General features: G+C 33.2%; 1 protein-coding gene across 1 annotated transcript in view; it reads right to left on the bottom strand.

Moving 5' to 3' along the window:
* LOC118197707 (alkylglycerol monooxygenase-like) overlaps positions 1 to 23,130 on the bottom strand; it is a 94,089-nt gene that overhangs the window by 13,670 nt on the left and 57,289 nt on the right. Inside the window, exons 7-8 of the mRNA XM_085815330.1 lie at positions 9,277 to 9,425; positions 4,309 to 4,443 (exon numbers count right to left, since the gene is read on the bottom strand). Coding sequence (XP_085671456.1) covers positions 4,309 to 4,443; positions 9,277 to 9,425 — 284 coding nt within the window. The remainder of the gene's footprint in view (positions 1 to 4,308; positions 4,444 to 9,276; positions 9,426 to 23,130) is intronic.

Below are 23,130 nucleotides of genomic sequence, written 5' to 3'. Positions count from 1 at the left end.
GCTTTTGACCCCTTCCTTAGTTGCCAGGTAAGTTAAACTGCCGATCATTGCCAGTTTGATCTGGTTTGAATGCCAACGAATGGGTCGGCTGCATATGTGTTTCCGTAGTTTTTCCTCGTCTGTAACACAAATGTCAGGTTATCAAAAAATTTCGTAAAAGTCCGTCAAAAGGTTAGTTCCGGATTCTGAAAGCGGTAAAGCAATGAAAAGAAACTTGATTGTTTTTTGTTTTTTTTTGTCTACCAACGTTTCATTTTTCCTTTTTCCGTTTTCCGCTTTTGCTCTTTACTGAACGTTTTCTTTTATCCTTTTCCTTTTCATACAAATGAATTAAAACAACATACGTTCAGTCTCATGCTACAATTCCATATAGATTTGAAGTGAGTTTGATCGTGTGGTGGATGAAGACTCTTCTACCGTGGTTGCTATGTGTGCCGGATTTTCAAAAGAGGAGAAATTTCGATCGAAGATGCAGCCGATCGGACCAATGCATTAGCTCCGTTACTAATGAAATCATGACTGCTGTTGAGCGAACTGTTATCAATGACTGATGAATTTTCGTGCACTGCATTACAACGATGTTGGTCATTTCAAATACACTACACCCATATCGTTCCAGGAACTTGTTGGTATCAGAAAGTTCTCTATCTGTAGGATCTCGAAGCTTTGGCACTAGTTCATAGCACTGACTGGATGGACATTTGTTGTTAATTCTAGTTCTTCTGCAGAGCTTTGCCCGTGACCCGTAGTAATTGCTGATGATTAATGACTTCTTCACTATGATCCTCTATCCAAGGTTGAATCCAAGGCGTGGAAGAAGATACCTACCAACGATGCTGGATTCGATATGCCATTCCCTCACATTACGGTAGAGATCTAATTCCCTTGAACCGTGACATATATTCGAATTCGAAGAAGCATGCTCGTGGTTGAAGGTTTTGGTTGAATGGGGGGTGTGAAGTGACTTCTTGCATTCAAAAGGTTTTAGATGACTAAAACCTGTCGTCCTTTTGCTGTTGGTACAGTTGTTTTGTTAGAACGATTGAAAAGTGTGATTGATGAACAGGAAAGAAGAGGAATGTTGCTAGGTTTCTAATAGCCGATTGCTTTGTGGGGAGTTCTACGAAATTTTTGGACAACTTTATACGAGAGATTTTTTCTTAGAAAGTTCTCCAAGGAGGATGTCCTACCTTTAAACAGACAACCTTTGAATGTTTTGCTGTAATTGAATAAACTGAGCACTGTCACTGTGTTTGACACTGAAAACGAAAGGTCATGCTTTGTAATTCTATTTGATTTGCAGACTTGCACTGTAATCGTAATTCTGTTTGTTACCAGAGTACACAAAACAAACGTGCATTACAGGATCTATTTTAAAATTTCATTATGTTTCCCCAGTTGTGGCATTTTATAGGAAAAGGCGAAAACTCGCCAGAAGTCCTTAGTTTAAGGCTCCTAATAAGAAGAAAAATTTTAAAGTTTGATCTAGAGTTTGATTTGAAATCTACATACTTAAGTCTCCAATTCTCAATAAATATGAATTGAAGGAAAAGATCACATAGAATTGAAAAACAGACATGCCCAAAATTGGTGAAGAGAAGCAGGTAAATTTGATAAAAAAAAAACGTTTAAATACTTCATATAACAAAAGAATATAAGTTGAGATAAACGAAACAGCAACAGCTAGAACAAAACGGTTAATAAATTAGCTGATAATTAACATTTAAATTACCCAAGTTCTAACAAATGTGAAATTATTTGCTTTCTTTCACTTAAATTTCAAAACAAAATTTCAGCCGAAAACTTCATTCGTCAATGTCATTGAGATATTTTCTTCGATATTTGAAAACCTTAAATACAATTACTAAGATGCAGTCAATTAATAAGTCCTAAGTCCTGCTAAACGTGAAAGAAACTGCCTACATAACAGTATTACAAAATAAACTCTCTTCTCATAAATAACTACAAAGTTTAAAAAATAAGAAAATAAAGATAGGCAAATATTTCAATGCACGAAATGCATTTGAAAACTATCCGCTTAAGCTGAAATGCGCTCCCAAAGGATTTTAATTAAGGAGATGAAGAGCAAAAGTAATTATGAAGTGATATATCACAGTTTTCTCTTAATAGATAATTCAATGAACTTTATTTATAATGATTACATGAATTCCATCATTATTGTCTATATGGAATTAACGGTCTCGTCTAATCGCAAGGGTCTGAATAAGCAGTAATTTATACATTTCGTTTCCTGAAGCTATTTAACTGAATAACGCAGAAGTTCAAACGTTGTCTGGAAAGATTCCTTGAAACTAAGCATAACTTAGGAATAAAAATATGAAAACTAGCTATCCAAATACCATGATGCTAATTTGAGAAAGCTTTGATTTATTCATGACTCTTGCGTATTTTGCAAGTCCTTTGATGTATAAGATAGAATTGCCAACTCTAGTAATTTCGAAGGGTTTCCTTTGTAATCCTTCACAGTCTTCATGACTATTCCACTTGAGTTGTTTTTGTTTCAAACCCCCTTTTGAAACAAACTCTTAGCAGATGAAAGGCGAAACTAAGATGTGAATGGGAAATTTATTTGGTTGGGTTAGCTTCGTATGTAATCCTCGGGAGACCGACTGTCTCGAAATCAGTGAGTTACATGTAATATTTCTGTCCGCCTGGTTTATAATACAGAAAATGGCAAATACACAACATGCCAAAGTGTCTACTTTTAGTCTTGTTATGTTCATTAAGTAATACTGAGGTAAGAATTGGAATAAATCACGTAAAATTTAAATTAACATTTTAAAATTATATATAAGTTACAATAAAACTTCTAAGTATGATAAATTTCAAAACGGACCGGCAAAACTTAAACTTTACTAGCATCGGGTGATAAAAGTCAAAACGAACTAGGAAAATATTCATATTTGATGAGTTGCTATCGGTAAGTGTAATAATTTATCATCAGCCGCGGTGAAAGTAACTGCAATTTTAATAATAGCTTGCTAAACAAATTTTATTTTTCTATACTTAAAAATTATTTAATTTGGTTAAGCAATTTGATTTTATCCTCGACCATTTGTTTGATCTAGCTTTTATCAATTAACTGCAAATCTCAAGAGCTAACATTGCCTATTTTTGTAAAATCCCAAAACTTTAACTATTTTACTAAATGTTCGGGACCATCCATTGTAGATTAAATAAGATTTAACGGTAGGCCCGACTACAGTATTTTCAGCATCCCAGATAATCAGAACTGTTGACACCCCTACAGATTAGATATATTAATAATTTAAAGCAAATATACTGCTATTTAGATGCCTCTTGGCTTGGTTTGTTTGGTTTATCTGGTTATGGCAAAGCATTGGAGGAGTATCTGCTTAAGAAAAGGGACGCCTTTTCAGAGGGCTTTCTAAGGTAAAGTGGCTCGTATACACGTTACACATGTTGAAAACCTCAGAAACGCCCATACAGCCAGCCTGTTCGCTAGAATCTGAACCCCGAAAATTCTAAGATTTATCGATCTTCAATTTCTAGAGTAACATATATATTCAATTCTTTCTCTAAGGAAAAGAACAGTTAAAATACATTTTACAATTCCAAATATAATTTCTTGACAGAGAGAAAATTGAGTAATGTTTCATGCTTGCAATTATACAAATCTCTTTGTGTGATACCTGACAGAAAATGCTTCAGCTTTTACAAATAATTTTAATTAAGGTTTCGCCAATTATATTTTAGGAGGATAAACATGAAATACATGGTATTTCTATGTGGCAAAATATTTATTTCAAATATTTTAAGAGCATAACAAGAAGTGAAATAAATTCAAAAATGTTCTTCTTTGATTCAAATATGAAATCTCTAGTTTCAATGAAATGACTTAAAAAGTAGATACAAATGTACAGAAGGTATGCAAGATCGAAATTATTTTGTTTCACTGAGATAAAAAAATCATAAAAAGATTCTTCATTATTATTAATTTTCTCATTCCCATTCAAACAATTATTCAAGTTCTTTCGTAAGAATTATAGTGACATTACAACGAACCTTTCGTGGCATTTGCAAAATAAATTTAAGTATCAACAGAACGTAAACATAAAAAACTGAAGTGAGTAATAAATGAGTAAACTTCAGATATAAAATGTGAGGAAAAGAATAATAAGTATGGTTTTTAATTCAAATTTAGAATTATTATGGCTTTAGTAATATCTATCAAATTTATTGTTTTACATGAAAATATAAAGAAACATCTTTATCCAAATATTACATAAAATTAAACTGAAAAAGCATTTAGTAGAGTCTTTATACCTCTGGAATATCTTCCAAATATCCTAACCATGGCTTTCCTGGGCTCCATCCTGGGCCTTTAAAAATAACGCATAATTTGTTGAAGAATCCATCGACCACATGAAGACGCTTCCATATGGTTTGTAAATGATTTGTCTGTCAGATAAAGACAAAAGTTTTAAACTATGACACTAAAAAGATATGATTGATAATTTTACTAACAGTTAAACATTTAAATATTATTAGGATTTTCTGCACTACTTTGCCTCGTCTGCTGATATAGTATCTAAAATCGCAAGTCATTAAAAGTATATGCAATATTCAGTAGTAATTTTTGTGCATAATTAAGAGCTTTGATGAAACACCAAAAATAATGCCAAGGTAAGATAATTGTTAACTGACGTAATTCAGCAGCTCAGGTCGAATTAAATGATAATTATTAAAATAATTATGGTTTTTAGATAGAAAACGGATCACGTGAATCGTTGTGGCCATGAGTTACGTACTATTTCAAATGCATTTTAAGAACCCAGAAAGATCCTAAATTTTCACCTGAAAAAGTTTGAAATATATTTACTGCAAAGATATTTTAAAAAAGTTCTTGAATTAACATTCATTGATTCAAACAGGGTTCTATGCACATTGTTTCTTTTTATCAATAAGCCTCGACATGGGATAGTACTAGGTAGGCGTCGTTAGTGTCCCAAGAAGCCGATTTGAAGATTGGATGCCTCTGACATACTCCCTTGTGACTAATCCATTCTTTAGTAAGAAACGGCTTCGAACAATTTTCTTAATAGATTTGAGCGTAGGTTTTTAGCAATTGGATCATAGCAGTCAACTGTGATTTTTTCATTTGGATAGTGTGCCGCCAAATTGGATGATTACTGAGTTAACGCAAGAAGAATTTGAATTTGGTGGAACAGAAGTGTAGCATCAAATCGAAGTTAGGTTTCAGTTGTATTTGGCTTATCTGCATGCCCGATCTGGAGAGAATTTGTCAATAGACTCGAAACCGTAAAAGTTGCATATGACGCTCATCTAAAGATTTATTAATCAGAAGAAGAACACATCTTTACAAACGTTTAACCGAATATTTACATTTACATTGCTCTTTTTTTCCCTCTTGGAACAAGTGAACAGAAAAACTATTCTGCTCTGCTATTCTGATGAAAAACGAATAGACATGTTGTGTAACTCAGCAGCTCAGTTCGAATTTAATGATATTCCAAACTCTGGCACAACTTGTTGGGACGATGTTTGAAATATTGCAACTTAAATTAGAGGAAATCTTAAACAGAAATTAAAATATGTGGTTAAAAATGTTATTTTAAAATGTTATTGCTGGCTCAAATTGTCTAGTACATTAAAGCAAATACTCCATATAATATTACTAAGCATTTGTTCAATAATTAAACCAAATAATCGCATTTTTGGGGACAGTTAATTAATTTTTTCTAAATGTTAAAAAGATGAACTTGCAAATTAAGAAATTTTTGCCGTTAATATTATTAATTAGAACACAAAAATATATTATTTCATCATACTCTTTTCCTTCCTCACAAAAAGTGGTGTTTAAAATAGTCTAATCAGAATCAAATGGAAAGCGAGTTTCTCCCCTCTCCTCTTTTTAAACATAAAAGAAATCGCTCTGTCTCTCTTTTGTTATTTGTTTTCTTTGACATAAACAAAGAAAGAGGGAAAAACATTTCTTTTTTCTTAAACAGAGTTTTTTTTTACACATACTTGTTTGAATAAACTCTTGAATATGACTCTAATGAAACTCTAATGAATATATTTATTCAATATAATTAAATAGGGTAAGTTGTTATGTACATTGGTTTTTTAAAGGAATGACGTAGGCATTCGGGAAGCAAAGCAGCGAGGATATCTTAGCAGCGGCGAAGCTAGGAAAAGAATGACGTAGTTTTTTGTGCCAAGAGCCACACTAAGTACATGGAAAAAGCACTGTAAGCTATGACTGATTAATCTTAGGTTGTTACATAATATAGAAGGATCTCGAATTTGAGAGAACAGATGAATATACATGGAGAGTACTAAATCTAGAATCGTTAAGTTTGAGGTCGGCAATTATTTTTAAAGCATTTTTATCGTATTTTCTTGTCTATATATATGCATGTGGATATATATCTATATTTATATCTATATCTATCTCTCTCTATATATATATATACATATATATATATATATATATATATCCACCGTGTCCACAAAAGTCTTTACCTGGCCTTTATTTTCGTAACCGTCGGTCGTAGACATATACTTTCACTTACAAAAATGTTTGAAATGACGTAAATATTCACGTTTTCGCGTTTTTACATTTAAAGAAATCAATTTTGTTATAATTATGAAATGTATACTTTATACGTTCCTCCTGTTCCTGTATTTGAAACAATTTTGTGCTTGTTATAAAAACGCTGAGATGTAACGCTGCTAAGTAAACCTAGCGCCAGAGTGTCGCTATGGTAAATAAATATAGTGAATTTTAAAGAGTGCATTTATTCTATTGTGGTTTATGTCCTATCGACGAAGTAGATTTAATTCAATTCGGTAAGTTTAAATGAAGTGCAGAAAAAAATCCGCATAATATAATATTCCGTACAAGGAAGTCATGCGGTGTACACATCAGCTTTTTTTATATTAAAATAGGAGATCTTATTCAGGAACCGTCCACATATTGAAGAGCAAAATCTTTGTAATTATACGTAACTAAAAATAAAATACCACATTAGAAAATATTTTCTGATATATTAAGATGCAGTTTTAGACTTATAAATGACTTAAATGAATGAAAACTTATAAATGACACGCGTGAAAATTCATTCGGCATACCAAATGTAAAATATGTATGTAAATTAAAGATACTAGCTAATCACAAAAGTCGACCACTGAGTAGCATGTAAGACAAAAATCAATCTCAGTTTATTTTAATTTATTTGTTAAATATTAATTTGCTTAATTTATTTGTTAACCCTCAATGCAAATTGCAAATGATCTCAAAAACTGCAGATTCTGAAGTTAAATATCTCTGTTAACTTTTGTCCTACAGGTGTCTAACTTTTTACTTTTCCAAGAGGAGTACAAAATTTTCGAAGTATAGGAGTCGAGCAAGTGCAAATCGTTGGATTTTGCACTTTATGCAAAATTAATTATTTGATACTTAAAAGTATGGAAACATGAATCTGTGTGTTATTTAAAATAGTTTTGTAATGGAAATATATGTTTACGACTAACGGTTGCAAAAATCAAGGCTGGGTAAGGACTTTTGTGGACACGATGTACAGGATTGTCATAAAAAAAAACTTCCCCGATATATGAACCCCTAATGGCCTATCAGCTCAACTAATCGAAATGAAATTTAATATCGTTATTTTTTTATTTGAAGGTATGCGCTCTAGATTGTGATGGTTTAAAACAATAGAATTCTTATGGTTACGTTTACTGATAGAAAAAAAATTCCAAATTTTCAAATGGCAACAATTATGTTGTAACCGGCGGCAGGTTGCTCTCATGACTCCATGTAAGGATTAGTAACCGACTAAGACGCTATTTGTTTAGTACATTGGTTAAGGATGTGTATTACCTACTGCATTTTTGAACCCAAAATATATTTATTACAAATTTAGGAGAAGCTCTATTATAATACATAATAACATGGAAAACATGGAATAATTATTGTATGTAAAGTTATAGTATTCGTTATGTTATAAGGTATTTCTCCCACTTCCCTAGCGTGCCTTCGTGGTGTAACGGTAGCACGCTGGCCCGGTATTCCAGAGATCCGTGGTTCGATTCCCGGGGAAGGCGGTTGCATATTTTTCATCTTTTCTGCTTCCAATTAACCTAATGACTCTACAATGTGAGGATCTTGCTAACGGCTAGTCTCTCTAGTCGAGAGTTCCAAAGCATTCTGGCGTGTTGCTGTTCTGTTGGAAACAATCTCCAGACTGAATTAGTCCCGCCTCCTTAATTTTTCAGTTGTACTTTACATCCTTTGATTCCGTATATCTGGAACGATATCAGGAAAAACAAGATTATTGGTTCGTCAGCCTTCCTGAAATCGAGAGGCTTTGACGACAGACACAGCGCAGAATGCTAAAATTTATTAACACTGGTCGTGAAATTATGTCTCGTGTATTGTCAACAGGAAAGAACTATTGCGTCTGCAATGTCAGACCATGTCATATCACGCTTCGTAACAGCTTGAAAACAGTGATTTGTGGTGACTGCACACATGATTTTCCCATCTCTGTGTGGTCCGCCGCAACAAGTATTTTCTTGCGCAAATCGATCAGCACATTAAAAAAAAAAAAAAAAAAAAAAAAAAAAAAAAAAAAAACAGAAATGAAGTTGGAAAAAATTAAAGTATAAAACATTTGGCAAAGAACAGCATTGTAAAGAACCAATAGCAACATAAGAGAAGAGAGGGAAAAAACTGTTATTTAAAAGCTAAAACAATTTAAAAGACGTACATTCCTCAAAAATACAAATATTATTTTGAAAAAATAATGAAAGAGAGCCATTAAAACACTTTTATTCAAAATACGTACGTAAAGCAAAACAAATTTTATGCCTTTCTTATTAAAGAAAACAATGTATGAAATACATGGAAGTATGTAGAATAAATGTATTATATGTGTGAATTATGTATGAGTATACAAAATTAGAAATGTATTTCATAGTTTATCGGTTTGTCATTTGGCATTCTATAAAATACCTAGGAAATGTATCATATATTGCCGGCCAGATTTCGGCGTTCTATCAAAGACCTAAGTATTCTGTAGAATGCAGATTTTCATTGCGGACATTCATTCATGGACTTTACATTGCCGGTAACATATATATCTACATATATATACACATGTACATATATGCATATATCAGGAGATTTAAACATCATATAAAATTCGAAATGTTCATATAATCTCATAAATACAACTTAGCAAGAAACATATTGAAATTTATTACCTGAATAGAAATTGGGTTAAAAGTCTGGATAGGCTGCGTCACTCCATAAGAAATTGCTTTGTTCCCTTCTGGTTCAAATGTTCCAAATATTCGATCCCATAAAATAAATAGACTGCCAAAGTTTTTGTCAATACAACGGCGATTTCGTCCTTAAAATATAAGTAAGTATTACTAATCTTTATGCTATTATCAGACATGTCTTTCATATTGCAATACACAAAAAAAAAAAAAATTGAATATAAACGTGTTTATAAGGATTTTAATAAGAATAAAATTTTTTAATTATCTTACACCTGCATTTGTCTGAACATCCATAAAGCATTACGATATACATTTTTAACAGGAAAGCCAGCATAAAACTTACATGCAAAATTTGGAAAAGTTAAATGACAAGATACTAGTATAAGTGTTTAGTAATAAAAGTATTTTCATTTCCATAGAATTCCAATACCACATATAAATGTCATATAAAAGATATCATCGGCCATACAGATATACTGAATTTCAGATAAATAATTCGATATTTTCAGCAAGATTAATAACTTTCCTTGCCTTCTTAAATTTATATGATTTTAAACATCAAAATTAAAATTATTCAAGATATATAGTTATTCAAAATCATTTATCCTATTTCAAAGAAAATAAAGACTAGAAAATCTACTTAATGTTAATGTTTATTCATAAATCTCCGTGTAACTTTCTATTCATATTTTTTTTAATTTTTAATTTATTCATAAATTAAAATTTATGAAGTTTAATTTATTCATAAATATAAAAGTATCTCTGAAGCATTGTTCAAGTAAGTCTGAGAATCATTGAAACGGCAATAATAATGCTACTTTGGAACTTTGCTCCAAAATTGTGAGAAAACTTATCATACATACAGATAAAAATTGCCCTAAGATCTTGCATTGTCTCTGCTCGAAAATCTTATTTTGTTTTCGCTATATGGTCACAATGAAACAAGAGAGATATTTTTGATGAGTTCCTTAAATGTGTTCACACCAAAATCAACCACAGTAGTAATAAAGCCAAATACAAAAATAGAACAGTTTTATTTTCTTTTTTATTTGCATGCTTCAAAAGTATTCCATTTTGAAATCCTGTATTTTTTGTCCCGATTTTTCCTATTTTCCAAATTGAAATTCCAAAATCTTTATTCGAGTTTAATGCATGTGCTTCTAATGTTAAATAATTGAATTTAAAGTTAACGCGCATGACATTACTTTAATTTTAACTGCGCATCTTCGTTAATTTGTGATGGGAATAAACGTAAAATCAAATGCAGACACCAAAAGTCACTAAGAGAGCCTTTTCGACAAAAAGGAAGAATGCATTTTCGATGCCAAACGAAATGTTTTGACCAAAATGTACTCAAAATATTAACGTTTTACAATGAATCCTCGGGTTCTCGCCTCCAAAATTAGAATGGAATAAGGTAAAATCGTCCTCTATATGGTCTTCAAGGATTATGCCAACAACAGACGCAGCCTTTCTCGCACTCCTACTTTGCCAAAATACAATGTGTAGGCCTTTTCTAATTAGGTTACATCAGTAGGATTATTCCCCCAAAAAGAAGCAAGACAAAACCAAATCTTAAGTTTCCTTAAAACATTAAATGAAGCTTAAAAAATGGTAAATACATTGCTAAAATTTTAACTCACGAACTGGAACAGTTATAGAATTGGAACGTCTCAGATGGATTTTTCATTGTTTAAGATTTAAATCTTCAGCGCAAATAGTGCTTTTATCTAATTTCTACATAAAATTTTGATTGGTATATTATTTCACTGTTATATATGCGGAGTATTCTCGATTAGCATAAATTCAACGTAAATGATATGAAAAGGAGATGCCAGTTTTAGAGGGTAATTTGACGAAATGCTTTTTGTAACCGAAATGTGTTTCAAAGCGATGTTGTATTCGGAATAAGACTGATCATAAATTTTATATAAGCTGATAGGAAAAATTAGGATTTGAAAAATTTATTGCTACAAAGGCATTTCATATTTAAGATGCAATTACAAGTTTCAGAAAGTTCAGAAAATGAAACATTTAAAATATCCTACAGTCAGGAGTCAGGGATGAAACTTATATCTTTTTACATTAATTTCATAATAATCTTACACTGAAGATCCGTACTAGTTTGGAACTAAAGCAATATCCATATTAAAAAAGCCTTCTGTTATAAGAATTTCAAATCAGTCCTTCTGAAAGCCCCCCCCCAAAACCATAAATCTGTGAATTTAAAGCTATCATTCATTATCTTGTGCATTAAATGTCATTTTAAAGACTTCTGGAATAGAAGGCCTCAACATTAAAATTTTTAAATATCGGCGAAACCAGAATATTTTACGGTAAGCCGATGTTAAAACGTAGCTACATGTACATAATGAGAAGTCTGACAATAGCTTTGAACGTAATCCGTTATATCTGGCTGAGTCAGCTTAATCACTATCCAAGATTTATTTTGATGGGAAAAGTGATGTTCATCGTAATCTTCGAAGCGCTAAAGTAAAGATGCAGCCTTGTAAGTTTTATCTGAAAAGAAAATTATGGGAATTAAAATGTTACATTTTAGTTTATATATTTCCTTATAATTTCCAATTCTTTTATATTTTATATTCTATTACATAACTGTTTTTTAATATTTTTAAAACTCCAGAGTTAAAGAGAAAATTTGACAGAAATAATAAAATAAGAAAGCAATAAGCATAGCTGAATGTGTTTTTTATTTTCCTCAATACTAATTGTAGACATATCAGAGTAAGGAATAAAATTTTATGAAGACGGTGATGAGGAGGAGAGATTTTTGTAAACAAAAAAATTTATTTTTATACTGTCTTTGCAAATAATAATTCCCGTTCACTGAAATAGTCTACATTCTTCAGCAAATTTAATATAAAATTTTCATTACAAAATTCACTAACATACTCAAGAACTAATTCACTTACATTATTTTCTACTATCAGTTTCTTGCGTTACCAAAGATCGAATGAATAAAACCGCATGAAGACTGATCCGGGCTCGGATCCGGATTGGCAATAGGAATTTCCAAGAAGAATTTTCAAGTCAGAGTTGGCAATAGGAATTTACAAAAAGAATTTCCAAGAGGAGGTTTTCCTCATGCATAACTTTGTTACTTGGTTATGTATGTAACTTGGAATGTTTTTAGTAACAATTCCAATTTAAAGTAAAAATCAAAGATTCATAAATTTTAAAGTTAATTAAATTAAATTTCATAGTCAAATAATAATAATAATAATGTGTGTACTTGCAATAAAAAGTCGTAAAATTAGTTCTTGTAAGAAGTTTTTGTTGAAGTCCAAGTTGTCACAGTGTTTTCTTTAATTATCTATTTCGAAAATTTTTTATGTAAAATTCATAATTAACTCAGGCTAATTAACTATGATTTTTGGTCTGTTGAATTCAAGTTGTGGTTTAAAAATCTCTTATTCTAAAAATTTGTTTCTAGTTATTAATTAATTGTTATTTATAATTTAGTCAAATATTTTATTTTTGAAATCCCAAGAATCAAATATCATAAAACTAAAAAAAATTAAATTAAAAAATACTAAATTTTATTCAAAAATTTATTTCTTCTTCTTAATGGCTTGCTCTTTTTCTTCAGGCATTCTGTAAGTACATTAAAAAGCATCAAACTTTTCGAACATCTTGGTATTTCTGACAATAATTTTAAATAAATTTAGAGCCTTCCATTTCAAAAGGGCCCACAAACGGCCGAGTGGTAAAGTCGCTGAGTACTGGTAGTTCACTTCGGGATTCGAATCCCGACGAATGGGCTGGTTGCATGGACGTTTTCGTGGTTTTTCTTATGTGCAGCGTATATACGAGCTGGTTTTGCTTAGAAATTCTTCACGAAGGCATACCTCCTTTAAGGCAGATAACCCGGCTTTGCCGTAACTTACTAGTCCTAAGCAATCCGTTTCATCAGCATTTAGTCAGAGCCTTTATCAGTCTTTACAGGCTAACCATTTTGAAGGCGTGAGATGAAAGGAAAGACTGGTTTCATCAAGAAGGAAAACGGCTTTAACTGATATACGTCACTGGATAAATTCCGGAATCTTTAAATAATTCGACTGAGAAATCAAGGGATGCTTCGTTTTTGATACGATATGATGTTCCATGAAGTAAATTAAATTTATACAACCATATAATCAAAAACCAGTCGCTCTTCGCTTTAATATGCAATGATACCGTTTTTGTCCGTTAGCACAAACTCAATTGGTGCTATTTGCTGGTGTACACGTCCAAGTGTCTTCTCTTTGAACACCCAACTTCCTTGAAGTAGATTCCCCTTTAAATTTTTGCTCCCCCCCCCCACTAATTTCCTTTTTTTCTACATTTGTTTTCAGAGCTGACACAAGAAAATTAAAAATTTTAGATTCTTACACTTCCATAAATTTTGCATTCTTGCCATTTTTTTAAAATATCAGTTGCATTAAATGCATTTCAGCTGAAGACCGCTTCTAGACATTTTAACTATAAATAAAGTTTAAAGCAAAATCCAAAGGATAAATATTTGAATTAAAAATTTTCTGTTAAATGAGAAAGAAAACTTCAGCAGTGCTCCTGTACCACCGAGTAACCCAATACTTATATCGTGCGCAAAAAATCTTAATCATATTATTTAAGGTTTTTAAACCTAAAAATTTCTGTATTAAAGAAGATTTTTTTTTTTACAACACGAGAGAAAATTACTACTTAAAGTATTCTTTCTAAGAGGATTAGTGCAAAAATTTATATTTATGTATATTTTTTAAAGCTGAGACATGACACAAACTCTCAACGTTCTGTTTGCTTAAAAACATTCTGAAAATAATTATCAAAGGACTTTCTCAGTTTTAAATAGTTCAATTTAAATGAAGTTAAAGTAAAGTAGCAGATGATAACACGGCAAATGTAAAAATTTATAATTACAAATATTCTTTTAAAAAAAGGAAGAAAAAAAGAAATTTTTTAAAAAGTTAAAAATTTGAATAATATCATCTATAATTTTAAAAAAATAGCTTTTCACATGGTATTAGTAAATATTTATTACGCATCATTGAGGGAAAACATTTCGTACAATTAATTCACCGTAAAAATTTATTTGAAATCTAAGGTTAAAAATAGCAAAATCTAAGGTTAAAAATATCTGTAACAAAATCCATAAACCACATTTGGCGTTATTATCGCTCAAAAATAAGCTACTAAGCTTCAAAACGTGCAAATATGTAAATTCGTGTATATCTCAGAAAATTTTGAATAAAAAAGTCTAATTTTTTGCAGGTAGGCTTAGAAATACAACTTCTTTAAGATGATGGTAATGAGGATGGATTTTGAATTATAGGTTGTAATTCAAAATTTTTTTTCGAAAAATTTATGAAAATTATTCAAAAATACAAATTTAAAAAATAAATCATAAAAAATGGGTTAATTTTATTTGGAATAAATCAGTATTTTGAAATGTCAAAGGAAGAATAAAAAAAAGTTCAATAAAAAATGAGATATTAATAGATATATATATACCAAATTCAATTAAAATTGAGGAGTTAAAATTTTGAGAGCTAATGTTTTAAAAACTACTCATGCAATTTTTACAAAACTTGGTAGTCTGGTATAATTTGAGTCAGAGAATCGAAATACGGAAAAAAAAGCGGCATGTTATTTCAGAAAAAGTCCGATTTTGTATCAAAATACCTATGTTAGAATGAAGCTACAGATAAATCTAATATATATATATCCTAAGTCGCTCTTTAGAGACACCTATTTTGTGTTACTATTACCTAAAAACGCAATTTTAATTTCGTCAATCGGCCCAGTAGAACGGGAGATATAAAACTGTCCCCCCTTTTTTTTACCCAGTGTACATGCTAAAACCTAAGTTAGTTTTTTTTTTTATTAGTGTGTAACGTAATTCAAGAGTTGAGGCGACAGTAACAGTGTTTTAAACATTTATGAATAGTTGAAAGTATTCAAATTCAGTTTGAACTTCAAATGTTACAGGTAGCTTGTAATTTTGGAAAGATATATAAATTTTGCGGTTTTGCAGCTGAGGATGGTGGTTCGGTAAAACCATCGAAACTAGTCCTGTGAAAATTTTGAAAATATAACGCTGATTTTTGTTGTTTGACTTCTGAATAAGATATATGAAAGCTAAATGCTTTTTGAAATGTGTTGAATTCTGCAAAAAACAATTGGTGATTTCTTGTAAACACATTTAAATTCTGTAATGGGTATTTGAAAAGTTAAAATATGTAAGGGAAAAAATTAGTTTCTATAGCCGGCACTTGTAATTAAAACATTCCTTCTTTTTCAGAAATTAGGATAGCTTGCAGTGTTAAGGTGTACTCATTACCAAAGTATGTACGCTTTGATGGCGTCCACACATGCACAATGACCCTAGAGGAGGACAGTGCATATATAACTATCCTGTAAGAGGATAACTTTAATGACATGAAGAGATGCTATTTTAAGTAAACGCTTTAAAAGATCTTTTTCCTTCCAAGTCAAACTGGGAAGTTGCGAAAAAAGAAAATATGTAAGCTGCAAACTTGTCACGGAGCTATAAAAGACAGTCGGATTTTAAAAGTAAGATTTAACTTGTAATAAAGTCGATTTCAGGATACCAGTCTTTTGCCTGGAATTGGTTAGTGTGACATTTCATTAAATTTTCCTAATCGTTAATATTTAATTTTGAGTCATTCGTTTAATGATTCCTTTCTTCATATACTCTCTCAGTCTAGAGGCTTATGCAGATCTTTATGGCAAGCGGCGTAGTTTAAATTGAGAACCGAAATCGTAACTGGCATGACTTGTAGTTGAGATCTGACTACTGCTAGTGACGTTTTCTTACCCCTTAGAGAGAAAGCCGGTGGTTAAATTAAAGGTGAAGGCCTAGCATTCGGCATGGTTCGGTAAGTATGAACTTTAGAAGAGTTTAGCAATTCGATCCAGTTGATATTTGTAGCATCGATTAGGCGTACTGGTGTTGTAGCCAGTTAATTTATTGTACGTTCCATTCAGTAGCTGTTAGTCAAGGAGAATTAAGTTTGTTATTTTAAAGCAACTCACGAGCGGTGAGAAAATACAGTTGAGATTTTTATTTTGTATATCTCTTGTACCCACAGTGAGTTTAGGAGAAGAGCTATAACTCGCCATTACAGTAAAGATATATTCCTTGAGTCTAGTATTTGGTAAAGGTAATTAATTAGCTAATAAAACACTCGATTATTTTGTATTTAAATCGTAATTCTCAAAACCATTCTTTCACGAAATCGAAATATTTAGAAGAAACGTGGTGTTGCGCGGCCCCAACCTGCATGCAACAATAATAGTGACTGCTATGAACTGGAAAGTATACAAAACTCTTAAGAAGGGTTTAACTCCCTTTTTATTCTACTTTAGAAGTTACAGATGCGTGCACTTGACGCTCACAAACTACGCCGACCCGGCGGTAAAATAAAAATAAGAAACTAAAAATGAACAATAACAAGTTACTACCTACGAGACTCTCTAAACGTAACCTAACCTAACCGCGTTCTAAGATACAGCTGATATTTCAGCAAACTATCTGAATATTAAGTTGAAAGATTCAACTATCCGCCGAGGCAAGCACACAGGCCGAAACGCGCGGTTCTTCAATTTCTACCTAGCCACCTTCGCGCTCGTGAAGCAAGAAAGCACACTTACGAACTCGTTTCCCTTAAGTCAAATTACTTCTGCTTAAAATTTGAACACTTTGCGCGTTCTACTAAAGTTTACATACTCTGGCATTGGCAATTCCAGGGGAAAGTAAGGCTTGACAGGAAAGGTAGTTTAAACTTAAACCGCGTATTTAACCGCGTATTTAACCGCGTAATTACATACCAATGCCAGAGTATGTAAATTACTAAAATTTACATACTCTGGCATTGGCAATTCCAGGGGAAAGTAAGGCTTGACAGGAAAGGTAGTTTAAACTTAAAATAAATGTTAGTTAAAATAAATATAAACCCTACATTTGCCGCTGCCAGAATTTGGTAAACTTGAAAGCAGGTCCTAGAAACGACCTGTTGAAAAGTTTCCATATTCTGAACTAAAATTTAAGAACTTCGTTTACATAAAGCAAACTGTTTTCTCACAAATTAGAATAAATTTCTGTAGATAATCATTTTACCCTCTCTTCTTACAGCAACCTTTCCTGGACTTCAGCAATCAATCTGTTCTCTTCCTTCCAACATCTGGAAGGAATAAGTATCAGTATCTTTCTAAATACATTATAATTTACACTTTCTTGACACTGAATAAAGTTTTTGTTCGTTTTATTTTTCTTAATTACCGCTTAATTCACATTCATTCAAGTATTCAAACATGAATTTAACTTTACCCTGGCTCTCCACCCTGTGTGGTGTCAAACAGGAATATTCGTGTTTTAGTATTGCAACACTTCCCCTAACCACAATGATTTGTTAGAATTCAACGACCAAATAGACACACCTTACTCGACATTCTAAAACTCGATGAGCTATTTTAACATTCTTAAAATTCAAGTGTAGGTGGAGAACCCTACAAAACACATTCATTCTAACTTCCCCCTCATTCACCTTTAGACATGCAGGCTTTCGCTCTAAAGCATGATTTTATCTGCTGTTTAATACTTAAACTTTAATTCATTTCTTTCGAGTATTTACTTTTAGCATCTAAAATTTTAGGCTTCTAGACTAAATTCTACTTTTACATAACTTTCAATTATTTACGTATATTTACAAAACTCTAATACATATGATTTTTACAATTTACCATAAAATGAATAAGAGAAAAATAAATTTTTACTTCACGCATTCTTCGCCAAGCTGGCGGCACTGAAACTAAATTTCTCATTAATACAAGAATACGAAGTTATTTTACTTTCGGCCAAATTTTGGCTTTAACATAACAGAATTAGTCTTTCGACCAAAAGGAACTGCTTGTTCTTAGATTTTATACTTAAAGAAAATAATACTTTTTGCCTTGGCTAAATAAAGTAAAACAAAACTAAGTCCCAACCGAGACAAATTGACTTCCGTCAAAACATAGAACTTCGTATTTACGCATAACATTTCGGAACAAAAGAAAAATTTATAGAAGATTTTAACTTATATTTGAGTTTTCTATGATTGGAACTCCGACATCCTCTTCTGGCAGAACTGCTCCCACGTTATGGAATTCATCGAAGTCAGTCGTCTCCTTTGTGTTTTTCGAGTTTCGTCCATGTAGATTTTTCTTTTTCGCCCTCTGTATGCCGGCCTCTCGGAGTGGTAGTCGTCGGGTTGCTGTCTTTTCCGTTTTGCCCCTGGACGGCTGGTCTTGGCGTCTTCCGGTCTGGAATCGTGCTTAAATTTTTCTTCTGTTGGTGGTGGTCTTTTCTTTCCTCCTGCTGTCTTTTCGTTCTTCGTGAACGGCGGCCTTGTTTGCTCCTGACTATCTGGCCCTGGAAGTGTTTTCCTCGATGCAGAATTTCTACTGCGATATGTTGTAACTGATCTTTTACTCTTTACCAAAGATTCTTTACACGGCGGCGTTGCTTTCTTGTATGTCTTAAATGCTGGAGTCTGAACGTTTTCCTTTCTTCTTTTCGGTACCGTAGCATGACTTCTAGAAGGGCTAGGTTTCCCTTCAGTTCCCTGCTTCTTGGGTGATGGAGCGGGTGACGTTACTCCTGGACCTTCCACTACTTTTACGCTTTTTGTCCTGCAAGAAACTTTTAAGGATTTCAAAATCATTTTGATTATAATATATTTTTACCTGGTCGGGACCTGGTCATTTATAATTTTCATCTGGTCATTAATATATTTTCACCTGGTTGGGTCTTGCTTTAAAGATTTCCCCTCTCTCGTTCTTAAGGTACAATACGACTCCCTTGATTTCCTGAATTACATAGGGGCCTTCAAATTTTGGAGCTAACTTTACAGTAAAATTGTCTGGGGCACTTGATAAAGAAAATTTTCGCTTGAACACTTTATCCCCAACTTTAAAATCTGCTTCACGGCGTTTTCTATCATAGTATAATTTCTGTCTATTTCTTGCCGTATCCGAGCTTTTAACCGCCTGGTCAATGAGTTTTTGCACATCTTTTTGTTTGAACTCTTGCTCTCTTTGTTGCACAAAGAATAATTTATCTTTATCAAATATTTGGCTAACGAATTGCTTACCGTTATCGCTAATGACTTTTATCGGTGCACCGTATTTTAAGATGTATTTGTGTAAGAATGTATCTGCGACTGTTTTGGCTGACGCGAGTTTAAGTGGAACAATTTCCGTCCATTTTGAAAAATGATCTACAATTACTAAAAGAAAACGATTTTTATTTAACTCACTCTGGGGGAAAGGACCAAGAAGATCTATGCCTAAAATTTCATTCGGAAATGTAGCGCGAATGCTATTTAAGTACCCGGCCGGGCTGTAATTAATATCATTTATTAACTGACATTGATTCCAGGACCTGACATACGCAGTTACTATTTTGTATAATTGCGGGAAATATCCCGCCTCGCGTACCATTTTTAAAGTCTTTCTGACCCCTAAATGACCCGCTGTTTTCGCGTCGTGTAATTCCTTCAAAATGCTTAATCGAAGCGAGGCTGGGATGACTGGTTTGTATTCGAAATTTTCGTTTGTTGTTTTCGTATAAAATAATAAATTATCTATTATTTCATAGTTTTCTGCTCTATTTCTTATTGAATCGATATCTGTGTGTTCAAAGTTTTCGGGGTCTTTCAAATACGCATAGATACTTCCAAATTCCGGATCAGCTTTCAGTTCAGTGATAATCGTATCTCTAGAATCTAAAATTTTTGAAGTCAACACAGCGCATTTGAGTTCATTTCCTTCATCGTCCAGTTTTACACGAGATAGTGCGTCAGCTACATTGTTTTCCTTACTCGGTTTATATTTAATTAAGAGGTTATACTCTTGAAGTTTTAAAGCCCATCATATTAACCTAGGCGTTAGGTTTTTCCCCGAGTAAAGTCTACCAACAGCCGCACGATCCGAAAAGACTGTTACTGGCGCTTTGCCGAAATAAACTCGAAATTTGTGTACAGCCCTTAATACGGATAATGTTTCTCTCTCTGTAGATGTATAATTCCTTTGCATAGGGTTCAAAGTTTTACTAAAAATGCCAAAGGATGGCCATTTTGCATGAGAACAGCACCTACAGCATAGTCCGACGCATCTGCTGCAATTTCCAAGTTTTCGACCCCCTACGGGAATTTCGAAACAGGGGCATTGAAGAGCGCTTCTTTTAACCTTTCAAATGCAGGATTTGCTTCTGCTGTCCACGTGAATTTACTTTTCTTTCTTTTAATTACTAACAAGGGTTCAACAATATTAGCAAAATCTTTTATGAACGACTGATAATAAGAACATAACCCAAGGAAAGAAGAAAGTTTCTTGGCGGTGTTGGGAGGTGGGAAATTCTTGATGGCTTTTATTTTTGAATCCTGAGTTTCTATACCCTTTTGCGAAATTTTATAACCCAGATATTTAAGTTCTTTAGTTGCGAACTTGCATTTTGATGCATTAATTGTAAGACCGGCCTCTTTTAATAATTTAAAAACTTCTTCTAAGTCTTTAATATGTTGTTCCAACGTATTACTCGTTATAATTATATCATTTAGATAGATTAAAGTCGATTTTCCTAGGACAGGCTTTAGCACAATGTCCATAGCTCTCTGGAATGTTGACGGGGCCCCACACAACCCAAAGGGCATGCGTAAAAAATGCATAAGTGCCCGATTTTGTTATAAACGCGGTTTTATGTATGTCTTCGGGTCTCATAGCTATTTGATAGTAGCCAGACGTTAAGTCCAACGTAGTCATGTATCTCGTAGACTTAATCTTTCTAATAATTTCCTCTATAACCGGCAAAGGGTAAACTGGGAACTTAGTAACACTATTAAGCTTTCTGTAATCGATAGCAAACCTCCAAGCCCTTTTATCCGAAGGAGGAAACTCATTCTTTTTCCTACATAGTACGACTGGACTCGCGTACTCACTATTTATGGGCGTTATTATCTGGTTCTTTAACATTTCCTGAATGAGTTCTTCGATGATTTGTTCTTTCTGTTTATCATAGCGGTAAGGTTTAGTCCTACAGGTTTTGTCGGCAGTTAACTGTATATCATGCGTAACAATTTGACAGTTACCAGGCCGTTCTGAAAACAAATTCGAAAAAGTACTCACCACTTGCTGGATGGCTTGACTTTCATGGTCATTCAAATGGCCAAGGTCGACTTGCGGTTGTTCCACTGGCTCCACCACCTTCCGATCCATCTCCAGCACAATAGAACTTTCCTGAAAATTCAGTTTCGCCTTCGCGGCTTTTAAAATCTCCATACCTAAAATAAGTGGACTTTGCAAATTTTTTACTACAAAAATTAATACTTTAAGGCTTTCGTTTTTAACTTGTATTTGTAATGATAATTTGCCAATACATTGACAAGTTTGTCCTTGCGCTGCTATGATTTCTGTGTTTTTATTTTTAAATAATCGTAACGTATTAAAATTCTTCTTAAAAAAGTATCACTCATAAAATTACCTTCTGCTCCTGTATCGATGAGGGCTTCTACTGGTACATCGCCAACCAGGACTTGTATAATCGGTAATTGTGAGTTTTTTACGACGACCGTATTTACTCATCTTCTTGAGGGTTTTTTCGAAACTTCCGGGATCTGGACCCTCGCTTTTATAGGCCCCTCTACTCGTTTAAAGCTTTCCTTTCAACTTCTGCCTTCTGGGTACGCGGACGATTGTTTTCAAATTTCCTTTTTGGGCCTTGACCCTCGAGCTTCGATGAGTTAGCTAGATAGCTCTTTCCCCCATAAGAGCGATTTGCATTTCTGGTCTGCTGATTTGAAGATTGTCTACGGAGACCTTGAGAATACGATGACCCTCTAGCTCTTTCCGCTGTTCTGCGATTTTGGAACTTGACCGCCAACTCGAAGAGTTCCTGCAATGTGCTTGGGTTTCTAATTTCGAAGTAATCTTGAACAGCAGGTAGCAATCTTGGTAAGATTATTTCAATAATCTCCGCGTTGGGTTTCTTCCTATACAGCATATCCGTCAGCTTAATTTTTCGCAGAATAAAGTCCGTCAACTCTTCTATATTCCGTTGATAAAAACTATACAGTTCGGCTTCTAGCCTTGCTCGGTTTTCACTATGGGGAAGGCCTTTAATAATGATTTTTTGAAATTTTCAAAGGTATATGTTTGGCCTCCGAATTCCCCTAATAAAAATTGGCCTATATTCTTCCATCATAGCGAGGCCTGTCCTCTTAGTGCAGATGTGGCAATGACAACTTTTTGTCTTTCAGGCACAGGGTAGAGCTGGAAATGGTTTTCAAGGCCTTCTAAGAATATCGCCACCGAATGTTTTCCGTCGAAATTGACGTTTGGCTTGATTGATGCTCTCATCGTCTGGACCAGGTATCAAAATCCTTCCAATTAGCTTGCCATTTCTTGTTATTGGACTTGTCCAGAAACTTCCATCCAGTTTTCGGCCATTTCAGTTCGACAAGTGTTCGGGCGCCAATGTGGTGTTGCGCGGCCCCAACCTACACGCAACAATAATAGTGACTGCTATGAACTGGAAATTACACAAAACTCTTAAGAAGGGTTTAACTCCCTTTTTATTCTACTTTAGAAGTTACAGATGCATGCACTTGACGCTCACAAACTACGCCGACCCGGCGGTAAAATAAAAATAAGAACTAACCTAACCTAACGTAACTAACCTAACCGCGTTCTAAGATACAGCTGATATTTCAGCAAATTCTCTGAATATTAAGTTGAAAGATTCAACTATCTGCCGGGGCAAGCACACAGGCCGAA

This window comes from Stegodyphus dumicola, chromosome 4 (assembly GCF_044657685.1).
Source record: "Stegodyphus dumicola isolate Sdum_Otavi_A_Nest chromosome 4, ASM4465768v1".
Classification (NCBI taxonomy): domain Eukaryota; kingdom Metazoa; phylum Arthropoda; class Arachnida; order Araneae; family Eresidae; genus Stegodyphus; species Stegodyphus dumicola.
This window is presented reverse-complemented; position numbering and strand designations above follow the sequence as displayed.